Source organism: Symphalangus syndactylus, chromosome 11, assembly GCF_028878055.3.
Source record: "Symphalangus syndactylus isolate Jambi chromosome 11, NHGRI_mSymSyn1-v2.1_pri, whole genome shotgun sequence".
Classification (NCBI taxonomy): domain Eukaryota; kingdom Metazoa; phylum Chordata; class Mammalia; order Primates; family Hylobatidae; genus Symphalangus; species Symphalangus syndactylus.
The window spans coordinates 70,904,432-70,929,226 of record NC_072433.2 but is presented as its reverse complement, the minus strand read 5'-3'; the positions used below and the strand labels follow the sequence as shown (position 1 = coordinate 70,929,226).

The 24,795-nt window shown below is 38.8% G+C and overlaps 1 protein-coding gene across 7 annotated transcripts in view; it reads right to left on the bottom strand.

Annotated features, from left to right (window-relative positions):
- Nucleotides 1–24,795, bottom strand: part of XRCC4 (X-ray repair cross complementing 4) — a 315,918-nt gene that overhangs the window by 8,468 nt on the left and 282,655 nt on the right. For 5 of the 7 annotated variants that reach the window (XM_055233415.2, XM_063612820.1, XM_063612824.1 and 2 more), the window contains one exon: nucleotides 21,043–21,670. The exons of the other annotated variants lie outside the window; for them this stretch is intronic. In XM_055233415.2, the coding sequence (XP_055089390.1) occupies nucleotides 21,559–21,670 (112 nt within the window). In that variant the 3' untranslated portion in view covers nucleotides 21,043–21,558. Of the gene's footprint in view, nucleotides 1–21,042; nucleotides 21,671–24,795 lie in introns of those variants that run through there. 7 annotated transcript variants of the gene reach the window in all.

Below are 24,795 nucleotides of genomic sequence, written 5' to 3'. Positions count from 1 at the left end.
TTGCCTTGGGCATCACACCACACTCATCCTTCCCCTCCTAACAGTTTTAGGCTAGGTTAGAAGTGACAGCCGATGAACATGAACAACCCCTCACACTTCACATGGCCATTCTTGTGCACCAGGCCCTGTGCTCATTGCCATTTTACGTTATCTCCTTTAGTCCTCAGAACCACCTGGGATGATTGACTGCATTTTGGAGATGACGAAACTGTAGTTCAGGGAGACAAAGACACTTTCCAAGGGTCACCCTGAACTGGGGTTTGAACTCAATTCTTTGACTGTTAAGTGTATTCTCTTAATCAATAGCTTGCAAAATAAATTTTGTTCACAATACATAAGGGAACACAACTATAGATACCCAATCACAGCAACTCCTTTTTTTTTTTCTTATCAGGGTTCAGTGTAGAGCTCATTGAAATAAGCATCCACAGCATGTTTTAAAAACAGTGTGAAGCACTTGCATTAGCTGTGTTTTCTCCATACAGCATCTGAACCAGTTCCACACCTGCGTATGGTATACAGAGCTGCCTATGTTGTACAGTTGAGGGCCACTAAAATATTGACTAAAAGAGGCCAGGTGCAGTGGCTCATGCCTGTAATCCCAGCACTTTGGGAGGCCAAGGCGGGTGGATCACTTGAGGTCAGGAGTTCAAGACCAGCCTGGCCAACATAATGAAACCCCATCTCAACTAAAAAAAAAAAAAAAAAATTAGCTGGGTATGGTGGTGGGTGCCTGTAATCCCAGCTTCTCCCATCTTCTCCCCTGGATTCAGAATATGAAGATCACTGGAGAGCTTGATAAGGACTTATTTAAGTGACAGCCTGGTTTCCACTGTGCTGTGTGTATGACAAGTTTCAAGAGAAAGCTTGATGCCCACTTTTGGGATGAGGCAGTATGGTGGCGGCAGCAGCAGCCTGAGGAAACCCTTTCAGGGAGCTTGAGAAGTGAGCAGAGTGGCCTGTGCAAGGAGCAGAGGCCTAAGTTCTGAGCCAGATGGCTGGCTGACACAGTAAATAATGAGCAGGATGGGTTTGTAAAGAGAACACAACAGTCACATATGGTGAAGGCTAAGGTTTTATTTTGAATATTTAAAGTTAATATGATTTTATTTTCAGCCTTACATTGATGGGGCTTGGACATATGATTTGCACATAGACATGTAATACGTGAACACTATCAATGCTAAGAGAGTCTGATGTACTTTAGACAACCTCTCAAGTGAGATTTAGTAAAGGGTTTGTTGTACTAGAATTGTAATGAGTCCAATCAAAAACCTTTCTATGACTTATTGCTCTTGTAATTATCATGATACTGATTTAATCAGTAATGTAGATTTAGATCATTAATGCAAAAAATATCGATTGAGAATCTACTGTGGACCCAACATCGTTCTAGGCAACAAAGTTGTAGGAGAGAACAAAACAGACTAAATCCCTGTTCTAATCATGTTTATAATCTGGTGAGAACAGATGGCCAAAAAAAAACAAATAAACACAATATATATATGCTAGGTCTAATAGGTGGTGTGGAAAATAACTAATCAGGGCAAGGAAAATACTTCTGTGACAGGTACTAGGAGGAGGGTGCTGTTTTACGTAGGGTGGTCAGGGAAGGCCTCCCTGATAACACGAAAAAAGTAAGGAAGCAACTCTGTGGGTATCTAAGGGAAAAGCTTTCCTGCTAGGAAACACAGCATGTTCAAAAGCAGGAGTGGTTTGGTTTGTTCAATGTATGGCAATGACATGAGTGTGGCTGAAGCAAAAGGGCAAAATAGGGCAGGGTAGTGGATACAGCCAGAGAAATGGAGTGGTAGAGGATTATTCTCAGAGCATTGTAAGCCACAGTAAAGCTCTTGGCTTTTACTTGAGTGTGTCAAGAAGGCATGGAAAACCTTTGAGCAGAGAAGGAATATGAATCCAACATCTTAAAATGGTCACTGCCTCCTATTTGAAGAGTTGTAGGGTGACTAGGTGGGAGGCTATTGAAATAACCCAGTTGAAATAGGATACTAACTTGTTTTAGCTCTGAAGTTGGTAGAAAAAAAAATTAATTCTGGGTGTATTTTGCTTATGAATTGAATGTAGGTTGTGAGAGAAATAGATGAATCAAGGATCCTGTCTTGGGCAGTTTTGTTCTGCTGTAAGAGAATACCACAGCCTGGGTGATCTATAATGAACTGAATTTATTTGACTCATGGTTCTGGAGTTTGGGAAGTTCAAGATTTCATGAGTGAATAGGAAATGTGCCTATAGCACAGTTCAGTTTGAATCATGATTTGGAGATTTAGAGATATTTGAAGTCTAGAATTATTCATTAATGATGTATAATACTCACCTATGTGTAAATAAGTCAACTCAGTAAGAGTTAATGGGGCTGTTAAAAGGGACTCATTGACGATGGCATACTTCTCTCTATTGCCTGATGAAGGTATATCACCAGTGGTTACTAGGGATCATAAGCTGAGGGAGGGGAAAAATGATTCCTGTAAGAAGAACAGGTTTGTACAGTTTCAGTCCGTCACTATTTGGGATCCTTTTTAGAAAAGTGACAAACTCTATTTTATAATTTTGAAAATGAAAGGAAGACATAGTGTATCTATTGTCACCAAGTCTCCAAGAATGAAGCTACCAGAAAGATCATCTCAATTATTTATTTTCTGAAGTTGTAATTAGTCTGAAGAAATCCATTTGCTCAGTTTTACTCTACTCATATTTTTGTTCTTGCCTTGGCACTTTTAGAGACTATTTCCTAATAATGAAATTTGTAATGAATCTGGGGGATGATTTTTATTGTTCTTGCTGGGCACATTTCTCTAACTTGTGTATTATCTGCCAAAAATTGAATGGTACCTCTGAAAATGAAAGCCAGGCACAAAGAGGATTGTTTTCAGCTTTCATGAAGGGCTATATAACCGTATGTGTCTCACCCTTCTGGGACTAAAGACATCACACTTTCCCATGACCCAAAGTGGAAAATCATTCCACTATTCTTGGGGCAGTGTGGAACACTCACCATGTGAAGCAGTCATAAAACATTTTACTTGTTTTATCTTACTTTTTCCTCTTGGTATTTCCCTTTATTTTGGCAAAAGGTGAGAAATGATGACCAAAATTAAGCATTTCCACATCTAATTCCCAGATTCTAGGACACTAGTATTCCCTTCCTACTTAAAAAATACCACCCTCCCAGAAGTTAGCCAGAGAGTCCACTGAAGACAGATGTCCATCAGTTATAGCATGGTCTGAAACAATTTATTTGAATGGGGCTTTCTATGGCCTTTTGAGCAGATCAGTCATATTAAGCAAATTTACAGTACAGTAAGTGGTGTTTCCTGAGGTAACGGAGCTCCCATCGAATGGCCTGTGAGTGCAACTCTCAGGAACTGTAATGCTTCTTGCACACAGCCCTGCAAATGAGCAGTGCAGATATTACCAAATAAACGCCCTCTGCATACAGGGTTCTAGAAGCCTATGGCAGGCCATTCTAACAAAATTGTGTTCATTTCTCTTCACCCCTTTCTAAGCTTATACTCCCGGGTTTTTTGTTAATATTTTTAAAAAGATATTTAAAACTGCATTTCAGCCACCTTGTAAAATGAAAGAGTACATTGTACAGGCACCAAAGGTGCACATGAATGCTTTTATCAAAGTCAGGGTCCTGCTTTGGGACACTAATTGGAACCATGTGTTGAAAATGCAAGACAGGATTTTCAGCTGTTCTTTAATTAAGTGTAATGAAGACTCAACCATGCTTTTCTTTATAAGGAATGGCTGCTGTAGGTGTCCTCTTCACAGGACTTATGGGTGACCCCAAGTGGGGATGCTGCCACCTGTTTCAGGGCTTCAGGGACATTGGTAGTTGTTTTAATATTTAAGACATTCTCAATGATTCTATGATGCTATTCAGCCACACACATAGATGGCCTGATTGCAAGTGCTCTCCTGATAAGGAGATGAAGGGGAGTGATAGAAAATCTGATTATTTTCAAGTGTACTGGAAGACTGACTCATAAAAGATTTTTTTTTAGTATTCTTACAAAGTTCAGTTATTGCAAATATCATCAGGGAGGTGGAAAAAGTGTCTCCTCATTCATTTGCCCATTAAAATCTGTGGAGAAATAGTGGCTAACATGTTAGAAATGTTAGCCACGATTTCTCCAGAGTTTATTAGAAAGACAATGAGAAATACTGTCTCAAATTTTCTGTTGAAACTTGAAAACAAAATATAATTTGTTTTTTTTAAAAAAAGTGCTATTTCTTCCACTTTGTACTTGGGGAAAAAGGATATTCTATAGCTCTTAATTGTCCTGAGATCAAAATCCCAGGGAATAAAAGGTTAGTTCACAATGTCTCCCTTCAGGATTTAAGCCCCTCTTTCACAATGCTTTGTGTTATTTAACATTCATTGAATGGTACCAGCGTATTGAACCCCACTCTCCTCAAACCTCCACATGGACTGGATCCAGATCTGGTACCTTTGTACAAAACGCTGAAGCCTTAAGAAAGAAATGTGAACACTGCTTCCAACAGCATAGTTGCACCTACAGACTCCAGAAGGAGGTGCAAAGAGAAGCGAATTAATGATGACAGTGACAGCAATTACTTTCAAGGTGTACAGGAGCAGCATTCTGCAGGAAATAAAGATGTCAAAGCAGGGTTGGGAATGTTCAAAAAAGGAAGTCAATTCCACAAGAGGCTTAAAAACATTCTCCCCAGATCACTTCTAAAGGAAATGATAAAACCACTTCTGCTTATATCAAAGCCCAAGGGCCAAGTACTAGAAAGAGGCTCTCTTGGTTGTGGGCAGGTTAAGCGTCACTCTGTCAGTAGTCTCTCAACTTCCAAAGACTGTTTGTAACATTTAATTTATCGATGCTCCTTGGTATGAAGTGGAGTTTGACAATTTCCCAGACAGGCTGGGAATAGCATCTGCGGATTACACAGCCAGCAAAGAAATAGGAGAGTCTGAGTGCGTGTGGTTGTGCCTTCACGTTACCTTCAAACTTCCCTTTCAAAAGAACAAATCTAATCAGCTTGTCCCTTTACTGCCCTTAAGATCCTTTCACAGATGCTTATTCAGGTTAAAATGTAAATTCTTATTGCCAAATTCAAGACTCTTAGTGGGTAGCCTACCCTATCTTCTCAGCCCTGGGGTTCACTCCTGCCACAAGATACTGATCAGGCCACACTGTCTTCCTCTGTGCCTCACAAGTGGCTGGGAGTACCTAAGCCTCCTGGCAAACCTTGGGTCTTCCCTGAAGTTCAGCTCAAACGTCATCTATCTCCTTCTCAAATTTTCCTTGGGCATGGCCGCTTCTCCCAGTGGAATAAGAGCAGGCTGATTCTCCTTTGTGCCTCTGAGCATCCCGGGCACATCTCTCTTACAGCACTTACCACATATCTTGATTGTCTGTTTACACATCTGTCTCCTTCCTTTGTCTAGACTTTCAAAAACCTGGAAGCCAAAATTGATGTCTTCATTTTAATATCCCCAGTGCCTAGCAGCGTGCCTGGCACAAAGTGTTCAATAAATGGGTGAACACACATACACACACTTTAGGACCGGTGTTCTTCTAACCACAGTTGGTAACTTTGTGTATAACCTCAAGGCCTCATGTTCTAGCATTTAGTCCAAATTTTAAGTTCTTGAAATAAATAAGATTATTGATACAGAGGATAATAAAAGTGAAATAATACATCGGTTTGCTATCACCAAAAACCCCTAACTTAATATTTGCTGATTGTAGGAAATTGTGAAAGTTACTGATATCTTGTATGATAGGTTAGGACAATAACAGAAAACAAACCAAGAGAGAAATGATTTTCAGAAATGGCAGTATTTGGTATAAAATTCCTCAAGAAAACACTAGTGTTTGTTTTGTTATATACTTTTTTCTTCTTTTACTCAAATGCCACAAGTCTTGCAACATAAAATTATTGTTAAATACACATAGCCTTTGGGTAATAAATTGTTGCAAATGAAAAGCTATCTCCAAGTCAGATGTAACCACACTGTGAAATTCCAAATCCTAAGGAAAGACAACCAGTTGTGGTCACTATAGAAGAATTCCAATTTTATCTTTTGAGGGAGAATACAAATAAATCAATATGTGAATACATGAACATACCTAAAACAATGAGATAGTTTTTTTTTTTGCCTAAATAGCACTTGGACAGACAATGCTTTCTTCTAAAATTCTTCACTTCTTATACTTTAATCGCAAATTCTCCTTAATTTTGATAAATCATATTACTTCACTAGATAGGTCAATACCTTTTTTTTTTTTTTTTTTGAGACGGAGTCTCGCTCTGTCGCCCAGGCTGGAGTGCAGTGGCGCAATCTCGGCTCACTGCAAGCTCCGCCTCCCGGGTTCACGCCATTCTCCTGCCTCAGCCTCTCTGAGTAGCTGGGACTACAGGCGCCCGCCACCACGCCCGGCTAATTTTTTTGTATTTTTTAGTAGAGACGGGGTTTCACCGTGGTCTCGATCTCCTGACCTCGTGATCCGCCCGGATAGGTCAATACCTTAATCAGGTCTTGCTTTGCCTGGAAGTCACGCCATCTTTAACATGACATTACAAGTGTGATGAGGGAGTAAAAAGTATTAACATTTAGTACTAGGGAAAATGTGTTACATAAAAACATGTTACATTTGATAAAAAGAGATGAGCAAAAGAAAGAGGCAGCTAAGTTGCTTTGCATAAGAAGGTAACAGGAATTGTGGGAAAGCAGAGAGGAGAGGGGAAGGAGGGACAGAGGGAAGGAATAGATAACATGGCAGGAGTCTGGACTCTATGGATATACACTGTCAATAGGAAATTCTTGTAGAGAGTTAGAAGACTTTAAAGAATAGAGTTGACCAGCCTGGCCAACCTGGTGAAACCCTATCTCTACTGAAAATACAAAAATTAGCTGGGCATGGTGGCAGATGCCTATAATTCCAGCTACTAGGGAGGCTGAGGCAGGAGAATCTCTTGAACCAGGAGACAGAGGTTGCAGTGAGCTGTGACCACTCTTCTATCTTCTCAGCCCTGGGGTTCAATGCTGGCATTGCAGTCCAGCCTGGGCAACAGAGCAAAACTCCATTTCCAAGAAAAAAAAAATAGAAAAAGAAAAAAGAATAGAGTTATGGTAAAAATCAAACATAAATTGCTGGCTTTCTTTGGGATAAACAACTTTCTCTGACCCAAACCTTTCAAAAGTTCTGCTACACACAGAAAGTTGTCATGGAAATGAAAGAAAGGGAGATAAGTTCCATGATGGCTCAGCACAGAGCTGACAAAGAAGAAAGTAAGGGTTGACAAAACATGAATGAGGCTCAGAGTCCTGTAGAAGCAGGAATTCACAGCAGAAGTGGCTATGAAAATATATCCTACAGAAACTCATAAAAATCTTTAGGACAGCATCAGACTTAGGAAGGTCCAAGGATAGGGTGTTTGAAAGAAAGGATCACTTTAGTGGATAATCTGGTTATATATAGCTCTTGTAGATCCATTCTGTGTTGATTTTATAGTATGACAGTAACAAAAGAGCTTCCACATATTCCTCACTTACTGTGTACCAGGCACTGTGCTGCTTTATGTGCATCATCTTCTTTCTCATTGTATGGATAAGAAAATTCAAGTTCGGAGAAAATAAGTAAGTCACACAGTCAACAGCTGTCAGAAGCGTGGTAGAAACTCGGCTTGATCTGGTCCCCAAACCCACATTCCTAATTCCTATTTATTTTAATACAGGTTCCAGCCAGAAAATACCTGATTTCTGTTCCTTGAATATACTAGAAGGTACTACAAATGTTGTAAAATTGTTATTCCATATAAGTATTAGTCAGTTATTGTCAAAACACTGCTATGTAACAAAATATCCCAAAGCTCAGTGGCTTTTGGTAGCAAGCATTACTCATGCTCACTGGATAGCATGGTTGACTGTGGTTCAGCTTATCTCGACTAGGCTCAGCTGGATGGCTCTTCTAAAGGTTTCAGGGGAGTGGGTGTGGCTCCAGCATGTGAATCAGGTTCTGTTCTGCTCTGTAACTCTTCAGAAGCCCAGGTGGGAGGGGCAGCAGCTACTTGGGGCATGTTCTCCTCATGGCAGAGATTTGACACTCCCAAAGGGCAAGCAGAAGCATGAAATGCCTCTTTAGCTCAAGGATCAAAACTGGCATATTGTTATTTCATTCACATTTTATTGGCCAAAGCAAGTTAATGGATTTTGGCATTAAAGAGCAAATATTCATGAGAATAATTTAATATTTCATAGTAATATAATTATACCACTGTAAACTTAGTTCCTCAGAGAAATATACTGTATTATACCTCTTTCAGCAGACAGAAACAGGTTGTTTCTCTCAGTAGGTGTTTCTGAAAAATTTCACCTGGTTGAATTTCCCTAAATATTTGCAAAGTATAATGATGAAACCATCACCTTTAAGCATACAGCTCCCATCATCACTACAATCATTTTGTCCCAGTAGATTATCTAGAACTCTACTAAGGACTTCAAACACATCTTATATGAGAGAGTGACAGAGAGAACTCCTTGTCATAACATAAAAATGCTATAACTCTAAAGTAGTCTCTTGACTATTTGATAAGATGAAGTAAAATACGTTGCTTTGTATTGTCTCAAGGATTAATATACATATTATTCTACCAATGGTGGCCATCTTTGTGAAGTTTTTCAGATTTGACATTTCTTTTTTATTATTATACTTTAGGTTTTAGGGTACATGTGCACAATGTGCAGGTTTGTTACATATGTATCCGTGTGCCATGTTGTTTGCTGCACCCATTAACTCGTCATTTAACATTATGTATATCTCCTAATGCTGTCCCTCCCCCCTCCCCCCACCCCACAACAGTCCCCAGAGTGTGATGTTCCCCTTCCCATGTCCATGAGTTCTCATTGTTCAATTCCCACCTATGAGTGAGAACATGTGGTGTTTGGTTTTTTGTCCTTGCGATAGTTTACTGAGAATGATGGTTTCCAGTTTCATCCATGTCCCTACAAAGGACACGAACTCATCATTTTTTATGGCTGCATAGTATTCCACGGTGTATATGTGCCACATTTTCTTAATCCAGTCTATCGTTGTTGGACATTTGGGTTGGTTCCAACTCTTTGCTATTGTGAATAGTGCTGCAGTAAACATACGTGTGCATGTGTCTTTATAGCAGCATGATTTATAGTCCTTTGGGTATATACCCAGTAATGGGATGGCTGGGTCAAATGGTATTTCTAGTTCTAGATCCCTGAGGAATCGCCACACTGACTTCCACAATGGTTGAACTAGTTTACAGTCCCACCAACAGTGTAAAAGTGTTCCTATTTCTCCACATCCTCTCCAGCACCTGTTGTTTCCTGATTTTTTAATGATGGCCATTCTAACTGGTGTGAGATGGTATCTCACTGTGGTTTTGATTTGCATTTCTCTGATGGCCAGTGATGATGAGAATTTCTTCATGTGTTTTTTGGCTGTATAAATGTCTTCTTTTGAGAAGTGTCTGTTCATGTCCTTTGCCCAATTTTTGATGGGGTTGTTTGTTTTTTTCTTGTAAATTTGTTTGAGTTCATTGTAGATTCTGGATATTAGCCCTTTGTCAGATGAGTAGGTTGCAAAAATTTTCTCCCATTCTGTAGGTTGCCTATTCACTCTGATGGTAGTTTCTTTTGCTGTGCAGAAGCTCTTTAGTTTAATTAGATCCCATTTGTCAATTTTGGCTTTTGTTGCCATTGCTTTTGGTGTTTTAGACATGAAGTCCTTGCCCACGCCTATGTCCTGAGTGGTACTGCCTAGGTTTTCTTGTAGGATTTTAATGGTTTTAGGTCTAACATTTAAGTCTTTAATCCATCCTGAATTAATTTTTGTATAAGGTGTAAGGAAGGGATCCAGTTTCAGCTTTCTACATATGGCTAGCCAGTTTTCCCAGCACCATTTATTAAATAGGGAATCCTTTTCCCATTTCTTGTTTTTGTCAGGTTTGTCAAAGATCTGATAGTTGTAGATATGCGGCATCATTTCTGAGGGCTCTGTTCTGTTCCATTGATCTATGTCTCTGTTTTGGTACCAGTACCATGCTGTTTTGGTTACTGTAGCCTTGTAGTATAGTTTGAAGTCAGGTAGCGTGATACTTCCAGCTTTGTTGTTTTGGCTTAGGATTGACTTGGTGATGCGGGCTCTTTTTTGGTTCCATATGAACTTTAAGGTAGTTTTTTCCAATTCTGTGAAGAAAGTCATTGGTAGCTTGATGGGGATGGCATTGAATCTGTAAATTACCTGGGGCAGTATGGCCATTTTCATGATATTGATTCCTCCAACCCATGAGCATGGAATGTTCTTCCATTTGTTTGTATCCTCTTTGATTTCATTGAGCAGTGGTTTGTAGTTCTCCTTGAAGAGGTCCTTCACATCCCTTGTAAGTTGGATTCCTAGGTATTTTATTCTCTTTGAAGCAATTGTGAATGGGAGTTCACTCATGATTTGGCTCTCTGTCTGTGATTGGTGTACAAGAATGCTTGTGATTTTTGTACATTGATTTTGTATCCTGAGACTTTGCTGAAGTTGCTAATCAGCTTAAGGAGATTTTGGGCTGAGATGATGGGGTTTTCTAGATATACAATCATGTCATCTGCAAACAGGGACAATTTGACTTCCTCTTTTCCTAATTGAATACCCTTTATTTCCTTCTCCTGCCTGATTGCTCTGGCCAGAACTTCCAGCACTATGTTGAATAGGAGTGGTGACAGAGGGCATCCCTGTCTTGTGCCAGTTTTCAAAGGGAATGCTTCCAGTTTTTGCCCATTCAGTATGATATTGGCTGTGAGTTTGTCATAGATAGCTCTTATTATTTTGAGATACGTCCCATCAATACCTAATTTATTGAGAGTTTTTAGCATGAAGGGTTGTTGAATTTTGTCAAAGGCCTTTTCTGCATCTATTGAGATAATCATGTGGTTTTTGTCATTGGTTCTGTTTATATGCTGGATTACATTTATTGATTTGTGTATGTTGAACCAGCCTTGCATCCCAGGGATGAAGCCCACTTGTTCATGGTGGATAAGCTTTTTGATGTGCTGCTGGATTCGGTTTGCCAGTATTTTATTGAGGATTTTTGCATCAATGTTCATCAAGGATATTGGTCTGAAATTCTCTTTTTTGGTTATGTCTCTGCCAGGCTTTGGTATCAGGAAAATGCTGGCCTCATAAAATGTGTGAGGGAGGATTCCCTCTTTTTCTGTTGATTGGAATAGTTTCAGAAGGAATGGTACCAGTTCCTCCTTGTACCTCTGGTAGAATTCTGCTGTGAATCCATCAGGTCCTCGACTCTTTTTGGTTGGTAAGCTATTGATTATTGCCACAATTTCAGAGCCTGTTATTGGTCTATTCAGAGATTCAACTTCTTCCTGGTTTAGTCTTGGGATGGTATATTTGTCAAGGAATTTATCCATTTCTTCTAGATTTTCTAGTTTATTTGCATAGAGGTGTTTGTAGTATTCTCTGATGGTAGTTTGTATTTCTGTAGGATCGGTGGCGATATCCCCTTTATCATTTTTTATTGCATCTATTTGATTCTTCTCTCTTTTCTTCTTTATTAGTCTTGCTAGTGGTCTATCAAGTTTGTTGATCTTTTCAAAAAACCAGCTCCTGGATTCATTAATTTTTTGAAGGGTTTTTTGTGTCTCTATTTCCTTCAGTTCTGCTCTGATTTTAGTTATTTCTAGCCTTCTGCTAGCTGTTGAATGTGTTTGCTCTTGCTTTTCTTGTTCTTTTAATTGTGATGTTAGGGTGTCAATTTTGGATCTTTCCTGCTTTCTCTTGTGGGCATTTAGTGCTGTAAATTTCCCTCTACACACTGCTTTGAATGTGTCCCAGAGATTCTGGAATGTTGTATCTTTGTTCGCATTGGTTTCAAAGAACATCTTTATTTCTGCCTTCATTTCAGTGTGTACCCAGTAGTCATTCAGGAGCAGGTTGTTCAGTTTCCATGTAGTTGAACGGTTTTGAGTGAATTTCTTAATCCTGAGTTCTAGTTTGATTACACTGTGGTCTGAGAGACAGTTTGTTATAATTTCTGTTCTTTTACATTTGCTGAGGAGTGCTTTACTTCCAACTATGTGGTCAATTTTGGAATAGGTGTGGTGTGGTGCTGAAGAAAATGTATATTCTGTTGATTTGGGGTGGAGAGTTCTGTAGATGTCTATTAGGTCCACCTTGTGCAGAGCTGAGTTCAATTCCTGGATATCCTTGTTAACTTTCTGTCTCGTTGATCTGTCTAATGTTGACAGTGGGGTGTTAAAATCTCCCATTATTATTGTGTGGGAGTTTAAGTCCCTTTGTAGGTCACTGAGGACTTGCTTTATGAATCTGGGTGCTCCTGTGTTGGGTGCATATATATTTAGGATAGTTAGCTCTTCTTGTTGAATTGATCCCTTTACCATTATGTAATGGCCTTCTTTGTCTCTTTTGATCTTTGTTGGTTTAAAGTCTATTTTATCAGAGACTAGGATTGCAACCCCTGCCTTTTTTTGTTTTCCATTTGCTTGATAGATCTTCCTCCATCCCTTTATTTTGAGTCTATGTGTGTCTCTGCACATGAGATGGGTTTCCTGAATACAGCACACTGATGGGTCCTGACTCCTTATCCAGTTTGCCAGTCTGTGTCTTTTAATTGGAGCGTTTAGCCCATTTACATTTAAAGTTAATATTGTTATGTGTGAATCTGATCCTGTCATTATGATGTTAGCTGGTTATTTTGCTTGTTAGTTGATGCAGTTTCTTCCTAGCCTCGATGGTCTTTACAATTTGGCATGTTTTTGCAGTGGCTGGTACCGGTTGTTCCTTTCCATGTTTAGTGCTTCCTTCAGGAGCTCTTTTAGGGCAGGCCTGGTGGTGACAAAATCACTCAGCGTTTGCTTGTCTATAAAGTATTTTATTTCTCCTTCACTTATGAAGCTTAGTTCGGCTGCATATGAAATTCTGGGTTGAAAATTCTTTTCTTTAAGAATGTTGAATATCGGCCCCCAGTCTCTTCTGGCTTGTAGAGTTTCTGCCGAGAGATCAGCTGTTAAGTCTGATGGGCTTCCCTTTGTGGATAACCCGACCTTTCTCTCTGGCCACCCTTAACATTTTTTCCTTCATTTCAACTTTGGTGAATCTGACAATTATGTGTCTTGGAGTTGCTCTTCTCAAGGAGTATCTTTGTGGCATTCTCTGTATTTCCTGAATCTGAATGTTGGCCTGCCTTGCTAGGTTGGGGAAGTTCTCCTGGATAATATCTTGCAGAGTGTTTTCCAACTTGGTTCCATTCTCCCCGTCATTTTCAGGTACACCGATCAGACGTAGGTTTGGTCTTTTCACATAGTCCCAAATTTCTTGGAGGCTTTGTTTGTTTCTTTTTATTCTTTTTTCTCTAAACTTCCCTTCTCACTTCATTTCATTCATTTCATCTTCCATCAGCAATACTCTTTCTTCCAGTTGATCGCATCGGCTACCGAGGCTTCTGCAATCTTCGCGTAGTTCTCGATACTTGGCTTTCAACTCCATCAGCTCCTTTAAGCCCTTCTCTCCATTGGTTACTCTAGTTATCCATTCTTCTAATTTTTTTTTCAAAGTTTTTAACTTCTTTGCTATTGTTTTGAATTTCCTCCCGTAGCTCAGAGTAGTTTGATCGTCTGAAGCCTTCTTCTCTCAACTCGTCAAAGTCATCCTCCATCCAGCTTTGTTCCGTTGCTGGTGAGGAACTGCGTTCGTTTGGAGGAGGAGAGGTGCTCTGCTTTTTAGAGTTTCCAGTTTTTCTGCTCTGTTTTTTCCCCATCTTTGTGGTTTTATCTACTTTTGGTCTTTGATGATGGTGATGTACAGATGGGTTTTTGGTGTGGATGTCCTTTCTGTTTGTTAGTTTTCCTTCTACCAGACAGGACCCTCAGCTGCAGGTCTGTTGGAGTTTGCTAGAGGTCCACTCCAGACCCTGTTTGGCTGGGTGTCAGCAGCGGTGGCTGCAGAACAGCAGATTTTCATGAGACCACAAATTCAGCTGTCTGATAGTTTCTCTGGAAGTTTTGTCTCAGAGGAATACCCGGCCAAGTGAGGTGTCAGTCTGTCCCTACTGGGGGGTGCCTCCCAGGTAGGCTGCTCGGGGGTCAGGGACCCACTTTAGGAGGCAGTCTGTCCGTTCTCAGATCTCCAGCTGTGTGCTGGGAGAACCACTACTCTCTTCAGAGCTGTCAGTCAGACAGGGACATTTAAGTCTGCAGAGGTTCCTGCTGAATTTTTGTTTGTGCCCTGCCCCCAGAGGTGGAGCCTACAGAGGCAGGCAGGCCTTCTTGAGCTGTGGTGGGCTCCACCCAGTTCGAGCTTCCTGGCTGCTTTGTTTACCTAAGCAAGCCTGGGCAATGGCGGGCACCCCTCCCCCAGCCTCGCTGCCGCCTTGCAGTTTGATTTCAGACTGCTGTGCTATCAATCAGCGAGACTCCGTGGGCAAAGGACCCTCTGAGCCAGGTGCGGGACACAATCTTCTGGTGTGCTGTTTTCCAGGCCTCTTGGAAAAGCGCAGTATTAGGGTGGGACTGACCTGATTTTCCAGGTGCCGTCTGTTACCCCTTTCTTTGACTAGGAAAGGGAACTCCCTGACCCCTTGCGCTTCCCGAGTGAGGCAATGCCTCGCCCTGCTTCGGCTCACACACAGTGCGCTGCATGAACTGTCCTGCACCCACTGTTTGGCACTCCCTAGTTAGATGAAACCAGTACCTCAAACAGAAATGCAGAAATCACCCGTCTTCTGTGTCACTCAGGCTGGAAGCTGTAGACCGGAGCTGTTCCTATTCAGCCATCTTGGCTCCACCCCCTGACATTTCTTATTTATAAAATATATAGTACTATGCTATGTTGCCAAAGATCATAGACATTTCACTCTATTACTAAAATCTGTCAGTGATTAGAAGATACTTCTAATTTAAATAAGACCATAGTTGCATGTAATGGCATTTTAATAAACTTAAACATTTATATTAGGAAAATTACACATATTTAATTATAAAATTGATTTTATTTTCCTATCATATCGAGAAGTTTAATTGTCTCTACCAATATTGATTAAAGCTCTTCTGAAATATTCTTTTAATGATAGTGTTAACTTGCGAAAAACTTGTTAATTGAAGCTAACGGAAATTAATTGAAATCTTCTCTGGAGAATGTATTCTGTTTCCTCATTAGCTAGGTACTTTCTTGTTTGTTTCAAAGAACCATTTGACTAATAAAACATCAGAAAAAGAGGCAGTGATTTCTAAGGATGTGTGTATATCAGAATTGGTCCAGAAATATATAAGGATGAAGGCCACTCCAGGCACTGGCTACTTCCCCTGTCAGTCCCCAGGGTGCTCTGCTTCTGTGTGCAAATTTGCTCATTTTTCTCTCTTCTAACAGCTTTCTCTGGTAATTTATAGATTGGCTTCTTCAGCAAACCCAAGTTCAGCCAGGCCAAGAACTCAAGTTATTCAGAAGATTTCTTCCCCTGATCTAATCAACTCTGGCTAGGGTTGGGAAGTGGGGCAGGGTCATGTGGTATAAAGCATGAGTACTATATCAGGTTCTTCTGTACACTACTTCAAACTCCTCTGAGCCCTATATCAATAGCAGCCATTCCTTTGGCATTCAGTTCCAGGTAGTCTTTCCCCTACTATAAGTAGGTGTAACTGGCACCCCTACTATAAGTAGGTGTAACTGGCACCCCTGCTTCTCTTGTTTCCTGCCCTAGGGCTTCTCTGAGACTGCAGCGCGGGTCATTTGCAAGACCTGGTGTTGTGTATTCACACATGGGAAACCTGAAGTAGGGAGAACAATGTTTCCAGGCTACCCTTGACCACTAGGAAACAGCAATTGATGGATAAAGGCTTTTCCTTTTCACCCCTGCACGTACAGTTCCCAGAAAACTTTCAAAAGGTTCCTCGGAAGATCCTGGTGGGATGAAGCATATGTCATCAACAAGGTGGCCATCTTGATAAGGCATCCTTGCAGTGGCTTCTCTGCCTTTCCTGTTTTATGCTTACTGTCCCACCACATTGCTTTTATATATGCCCTTGTCTCTGGCCCAGTTTTTGGAGGAATGCAAGGAAAGACAGATTCCTGGAAGGGTCTTGTATGAACAGGTTTTATATACATCGTTTAATCCACCTATATTAATTTGACTGGTTGTGTTATTTCTAAGATTGCAGTTAAGTTAGAGATTTTCTCTAAATCAGAAGTAAGTGGTTCAAGACTGGTCTACATTCCATTTACTGGAACAGTGGCTACCAAAATTGCTCCTGCCCTTAAAAGAAAATTCAGTATCAAGATGGGTGCAGGGTTCTAATCTCTCTTTACTTTCCTGCAGAACCAAGAGCCTTTAGGGGCATTGAGACTCTGATTTAGAAAGTTTAGCTGCTTGTGAGATTGTGACATGAGAGTTTTAAATGAAAGCCCTTTGAAAGAGGGCAGAAAAATTAACATAAAATTCATATTGAATTTTATTTAAATAGAGGAGAGGAAAAGAAAAAAAAGAGGAAAACAGCAGCTAAATGAGAAGATATGTGGATATATGAAAGAAAGAAACTGAGTTTAATGTAGGCTGGAGAGTGTTTTTGAGCAGATAAGAAAGGGAGTTTGGAGTCAGGAACAGCGATGGTGGATGGTCAGTTAATGAAGCAACCATAAAATGCTTGCTCTAATGCATTTTTCAAGGTATCCATTTCCAGTAATCAAGATACGGAGAAAACCACTTTAGGTTAGTTCATAGAACACTGACAAATGAAGTCTACCTTCCTGAAAAGCGTTTATTAGAAGCTGTCAGATCAGTAGTGAAAATGTGAAATTCAGACAATAGCTACAAATGGATGCATGAATAGTTCTTTTGTTATTATATCATTTTCCCTCACAAAACCATTGAAATGAATACAAAATGTAACTACCTATTTTTGGGATATCTTATCTTATAGGTAAATTCGTGAGGCCTTTGTGAATTTAGATGTCAGCTATTTAGTTTCATTTTTATTAAAAATTGATTCTATAAATAATACTGAGTGCAAGGATGACAGAGACATGAAAAGGTAAGGGTTGCTTGCTTCTCCGGGCAACTCTATCAAGAGACCTCTTGTTTGGCTTTCCTTTCCAATTCCCAGGCACCCAGGAAGGGCCCTATGACCTTCGATTTTTTGGCAGCTCATACCTTCCCAAGGAAGTGCCAGTTAGAACTGCAGAGCTCAATTCTTGTCATGCCTTCTTGACATAACTTCGCTCACTGTTCACACTACTAAACCACCCTTGGCCATCTTTGCTTCTGGGATACCTTGTAACTTGTTTCCTTCATTCCAATGATTCACAATGACAAATTTAGGCATTAATGCCATGTACCCACCCAAACCCAGCCCCAGTACCTTCTGTATTCTCACGTGATCCGAGGCAGATAGTTGCACCCTCAGCTCACTCTCCAACCCTCCCGATTTCTCATAATCTCTTAATTGAATCTTTTATGGATTCTTATCCATACCTTTAAATTTTGTGTTCTTTTTATACCATCTGTACTACCACTCCTTCATATTATAGTTCATTACATATAGTTTCAAAACTCAATGCAACCCCCTCCAATATACTCCATTCTTTTCATTTCTAGAATATAACCTCAACAAAAACAGGACACTTGTCTGTGCTATTCACTGCCACATCTAGTGTCCAGAACAGAGACTGGCAAAAATACTTACAAATATTTGTTGAAAGGATCGATTTATCCTTTAATTTTTCACATGGCCCAGTTCTGTATTTTGTGCATAACTGATCCTTAATAAACATTTGTTGAATCAAACTTGCCCAGTAAAGAGCTGCTTGGCTCAAAAACACAGGGTCCTGTATTTTACAAATCTGAGTTATAGGCCATTCAGAAAAACTTTTCTAAAGTAGTTTCTTGACCTTTTAAAACCATATAATAAAGACATCTCTTGAGAGGGGATTTCTTTTTTCTTTAACTTCTGTAATGAGGCTGGAGCCATACCATCTGATGCCAGGGCCAAAAATTATACATTTTAAGCTAAAAAAAACCTTCAGAAATGTAATCTCCTTATCTTAGAGAATCTGTTTAGAGTATAGACAATGAAAAAAATGTGAGGAGAAAACGTGGTATGGGATAATAGGATCTGGACATGTTTATACCAGATCTATAGATCTCTGTCTATATAAGGTAAGAAATATAAAAAACCATGTCTTCAATTTCTCCATATGAGATATAGAGGAACCCAAGATTATAGGCTTATTGTGTTCTGTTCTAACCAACTGAATCAATCTGACACACAGCAGTGATTGAAAAGATCAGCTGCCTTAGAAAAATATAAACAAACATTTTCTAAATATTATGACCTTTATAGACTTGTTATTATTACTTAGGAAATACCTTCCCTACATCTCTCTTATAACCAGGGAGTTAATAGCCAAAAGATGAGAAAATTTCTTCTCTTTCACTATATCTATATCTATATAGATATAGATAGATAGACACATATACAGTTGTATACTAATTTTGGTTAGTCATTTGTGGTCTATTCAGGTGAGATAATATTATTTTGAGATTTTGGTATTTCACATACAAAATCACTTTGGAAAGATACAGGGTAAATCTAGGATAGTGCTAAGTTCAGTATTATAGTGAAGTTCCAATGTGACTGAGTAGAATTTGATAGTTTATAATTATATATTTAAATTTCATATATTTAGAAGTTTTTTTCCTTTTGCATGTAAGCCATCAAAGAAATTAAAATGCAAGAAAATTTCTATTTAAAATATTTTGCTATCCCATTGACTTAGTCAAATCCTTTTCCTGATTCATAGTGTATGTGTGTAATTTTTTTCTTATTCTCTCTCTACTGTCAAACCTGGCAGGGTACAGCGGCTCATGCCTGTAATCCTAGCACTTTGGGAGGCCGAGGTGGGTGGATCTCTTGAAGTTAGGAGGTTGAAACCAGTCTGGCTAACATGGTCAAACCCCATCTCTACTAAAAATACAAAAAATTAGCTGGGTGTGGTGGCATGGTGCCTGTAAAAACTACCTGGGTGTCTGAGGCACAAGAATCTCTTGAACCAGGGAGGCAGAGGTTGCAGTGAGCTGTGATCACAGCACTGTACTCCAGCCTGGGTAATGGAGTGAGGTTCTGTCTCAAACAAAACAGAACAAAACACCTATGTGCATGCATATATATACCTATTATCTACCATTATTCACAAAGAGTACTTGAGCTTTCTGAATAATTATTTCTTTGTATCAAGTCATCCAGCTAAATTTCAATCTTTCAATCCTTTCAAAATGGTTTAGTAAGTAAAGAAACTTTTGAGTGCCTACTATGTGATAAACATGCATGCATTCATTCAACAAACACTAATTAAGCTTCTATGAACCTTGTTCTTAGTACTGGGGATAGAGAGGTAAAGCAGATGGCCACGTTTCTGCTGTGATGGGGCTTATGTTCCACTGGAAGAGGAGACATGAAAGAGTAATTCCAGAGAGTGATATGCATAATGAAAAAAACATTTTAATGGGACAGACAGTGACTGGGTATTTCAGGGAATGTACCCCTGAGGAGATGACATTTTGTTCTAAATCTGAAAGATAAACCAACCACGTGAAGCTGAGCATTCTAGGCAGAGAGATTAGCAATACAATGGTTCTGAGCTCTGGCCTAATTGAGGGGCAAGGGGAGTAAAGAGAGAGGGGTGGGAAATCAGGTTGGGGAGGTAAGCAGGGCTGCCATCATATCAAACTTTGTAGGCCATGGTACAGGTGCAGACTTTTTTCAAAGGGCAATGGTTTATTATTGGTAGGTTTTAATCCAGGTAGGAAAATAATCTTATTTAAGATTTTAAAATTCAGTTTGGCTTCACTGTAGGAGAATAGAAAATTAAGCAGGGAGACCAGTGAGGAAGCAGTGTAGCTGCAGTAGAGAGACACAAAGGGAGAGTCAATTTGTATTTTGGAAGTAAAAATAACAGGATGTGCAAGGAGAAGAAAGCAGAGACACCAAAGAGGATTCCTGGGTTTTTAGCTTGAAGCAACTGCGTATGTGGTAGTGAAATTTCCCAGATGGGTAAGACTCGAGAAGAAATGATGGTCAGGATAATCAAATTTCTGCTTTGGATATGCTAAAACATCTAAAGAAAGGTATAAGTAGATAACTGTACTCGTCTGTATTTAAAAAAAGATGCCAATATGTATCAAGATTTAATACAAATGATTTTTAAGAAATCTTAAGAAACTGCTTTTGTGACAAGTTAATGATAAATTATACATACACACATGTATATCCATGTATATGTAGGTATATATAAAATGTGACTACAAAGAAAACTATGTAATTTTGGAGATAGCAGCATATAGATGGCATTTAAAACCACAAACTACCTAAAATAACCTAGGGTGACAATGTAGGTAATGAAGAGAAGACGGCTGAAAATTAAACCCAGCGCACTCAAACATTTAACTGTTGGGCAAAGGAGAAGGAATCAGCCAAAAGGTCTAAACAATTAGTGACTGGAAAGAAAGAGGAATACAAAGAGCATATGCTATTGCAAAAGTCAGGTGAAGAAAATGTTTACTGAGGAGAAGCGATCAACTATATCAAATGTGCTGAGAGGCTTAGCAACATGAGGACTAAGAATGGGTCAATCACTGGATTTAGCAGCATGGTGGGCATGGTTAACTTTGATGTTGTTAACTTTGAGTAACATGGAAGGAATGGATATTAAACAGGTAAGAAGTGATGACAGAATGAAAGGTTAAGAAGCAGAAGCAGTGACTACAAAGATAATAGTGCCAGATGTTACTGGAGATAAATAGCTAAGACAAGGTCCTTATCTTCAAGAAGGGCCCCTGTATGTGTAAAATAAATCTTTTATCAATAATCCCTGAAAAATATGCTTTTCTTTTGCCACAAAGGGGGTTACATTTACATTTAGAGCAGTTTCTAAAAATCTGTTACTTACTGTAATAAAAGTTAACCTAAATAACACATTTTATTAAGAACACAAAACCTTCAGTGTATCAAAAATTTTATTATCAGATTTTCACACTGTTTATGTACAAACGAAAATTATATTTTATACATCATCACACAAATTAAAATGCTCAAACATCAATGTTCAGAATATGTTTGAATACGTCTATTCAAAAAAAGCTGAAGACATTTTAAAATGATGTTTTCTTTGTCCTATTTTCAAAATCTTCCTAGACAGGATGTTAGACAGCTATCACATATAATATGTGTGAATGAATATGATAAATGTGTCCTTTGCAACAAAAAGTCTGAAATTTTATGTAATTATAGGCATGCTGAATGAATAGTTTAGAATAATGTGCCAGTGTCATCATCAAATCGTATCTTCGTATACATGTGTAATCCATTTTGCACAATGGTTTCAATTCAGTGTGTATGTAATTAAATTGTAAGGTACAGTAATAGCAGCTGCCGACTTGAAATTCTGCTTTTTCATTTTAAAGAAATGAATAGAAAACATAGTCTAGTGAACATCAAAGTATTTTTTGAGACTATTAAATCTCATCAAAGAGGTCTTCTGGGCTGCTGTTTCTCAGAGTTTCTAAAGACATGTTTTCAGCTGAGATGTGCTCCTTTTTCGATGTCTCAGGTAGTGAAGAATCAGGCCTAGAGTTGAAAAGAAAATCAACATAGTTTTATTTTTAAAAACTTCTGTTATAGAGTAAAAGAAAATGAAGAGACACATAAGTGTAATGATAGTTAAATCCTGTTTCAAAATTGGTTTAGAGATTTATTTCTCTATGCTGTTAACTATAAGGAAAGAGATGAAGAGACTAATTTCTCTAACTGCTTTAGAATTAATCTGTCTCTATTCTGACCTAAGGAAAATTCAAGAACCTATAACAATACTCATAATCAAGGTCAAGAAATAAAATATTCTATCCTCTGTGCTATAATCACTTTTATGCTAGGATATAGAAGGTTTTTCAAGTTACTCCTTTAATGATTTCATCACAATTTACATTTACTGTGGCTTTCTTAAATTCTACTGTTTAACATGCATTTTAATCTCTTAGCAGCAGAAAGTTTTGGTCACATGAATTACCTTTAGTGGGTCTGATGATTATGTGTATATATGAAAAATAATGATTTTTCACATTGATAGCAGTTGCTGATGAGATGTTGGTCCATAATCATTTATTGAATCTGCATATCCTCATTTAGTAAACTAAATTTTATTCAGGTTCAGTATTGTAGTCACTACTTTAATGGATTGACTGCTATATTTATGTAGATATTTTCTTTGAATCAGGCTGACTGCCATGATCACTATTAATTGGTCTTAAGAAGACTGTGCTGGAGAATAACAGAGCTCAATCAGAAGTAAAGCTTTGGAGTGTGTGTTAATATCCTTGTAGAAATCTTGTCAGTGGTTCTCTATGGAACCTTAATAAAGTATGCTTAATTTTATCAATTAGAGATGGCTTCCGGGGCGATTATGATTAGGTTGAGCTAACCCAGTAGTACTTGGTAATAACCCTCTATTTTCAAGTTCGAAGGCCGGGGCGGAGTCACAGCACCTTGGTATAGCTGAGAAAGCATGGGACTTGAAGTCAGGAAACACAAGTTTGAACCCAGGTCTATTTCATATTAGCTATGTAACTTTAGGCAAGTCATTTAAACTAAGTGGGCTTCTATTCTCTCCACTGCAAAACTGAGATATCAGTATTTGTCTAGAGGTGGGCTAAAGATGAAATGAGTTGATGTAAATGAAAATGCTTGTAAATTCCCACAAAATATTTGGAAACTATTATTATTACCTGCTAACACTGCATAAACTACATAGGAGTTTCTGTTCACAGCAGAGAAAAATAACCAATGAAAACCCCCAAATATCAAGTGTGTTTAGGTGATGAGTATTTTTAAAAGCCTGCACGCTTACCTAGTTGCACAGTTTATTAGAAATGAGTTCTCCTTGGCATCTTGATTAGAGACAATTAATTAACTACGGTTGGCTGCCATTAGACCTGGGACATGTTCTGTCTTATTCTGAGCAAGCCAATTTCAGACAATATTATCATCACAGAAGTGCCCAGGTGCTAGGCATTAACGCATTCAAGATGACAAGTACTACCCTCTGGGATTTGCAATGTTAAAATTAACAATAAATACAAGCATAATTATTGTAACATGTAATTAAATATCTAAAAATATATTCCAAAGGAGGAGAAAATGATACAGTATGGGATAAAAGTATAATTATTACATATATACGTTTTCATTGTCAACTCAAAACACATTAAACATTTTTCTCTGGCCAAAATGTCTTAGAGTTGCTTGTACTCCTCCTAGACAAAAGAGATAACTGAACTATCTCAATTAAAAGTAAGAAATGGAAAAACAAGCAAGGTGAATACAATAAATGGTGCCTGGAAAACTGGCTAGCCATTTGCAGAAGATTGAAACTGTGCCCCTATGTATTTGTCCATTCTTGTATTGCTATAAAGAACTACCTGAGACTGGGTAATTTATAAAGAAAAGAGGTTTAATTGGCTCACAGTTCCATAGGCTGTACAGGAAACACGGCTGAGAAGCCTCATGGTAGAAGGTGAAAGGGAAGCAGGCCCATCTTACATGGCTGGAGAAGGAGGAAGCGGGGGGTAAGATGCCATACATTTTTAAACAACCAGATCTCATGAGAACTCACTCACTATCACAAGAATGGCAAGGGGGAAATCTGTCTCCAGGATCTAATAACCTCCCACCAGGCCCCTTCTTCAAGATTGAGGATTACAATTAGACATTAGATTTGGGTGGGGAAACAAATCCAAACCATATCGCCCTACCTTTCAACATATACAAACATTAACTCAGGATGGCTTAAAAATTTAAATGTAAGATTTCAAACTTTAAAAAACTTAGAAGAAAACCTAGGAAATACCCTTCTCAACACTGGCCTTGGCAAAGAATTTTTGGCTAAGTCCCCAAAAGCAACTGCAACAAAAACAAAAATTGACAAGAGGGACCTAATTAAACTGAAGAGTTTCTACACAGCAAAAGAAACTATCAATAAAGTAAAGAGTCAGCTTACAGAATAGGAGAAAATATTCTCAAAATATGCATCTGTCAAAAGTCTAATATCCAGAATCTATATGGGACTTAACAAGCAAAAAGCAAATCACCCCATTAATAAATGGGCAAAGGACATGGACACTTCTCAAGAGAAGACACACAAGCAACCAACAAACATATGAAAAAAAATGCTGCACATCACTAGTCATCAGAGAAATGCAAATCAAAACCACAATGAGATACTATCTAACAGCAATCAGAATGCCTGTTATTAAAAAGTCAAATAATAATATATGCTGGAGAGGCTGCAGAGAAAAGGGGACACTTATACATTGTTGGTGGGAATGTGCATTACTTCAGCCACAGTGGAAAGTAGTTTGGAGATTTGTCAGAGAACTTAAAGCATAACTATCATCCAATCCAGCAATCCCGTTACTGGGCATATACCTCCCCAAAAGCCCAAAGTATTCTACCAAAAAGTCACATGCACTGGCATGTTCATTGCAGCACTATTCACAACAGCAAAGACATGGAATCAACCTAGGTGGCCATAATTGGTAGACTGGGTAAAGAAAATATAGTACATATACACTATGGAATACTACACAGCCACCAAAAAGAATGAAATAATGTCCTTTGCAGCAACATGGATGCAGCTGGAGGCCATAATCCAGAGCAAATTAATGCAGGAACAGAAAACCAAATACCTGTGTTCTCAC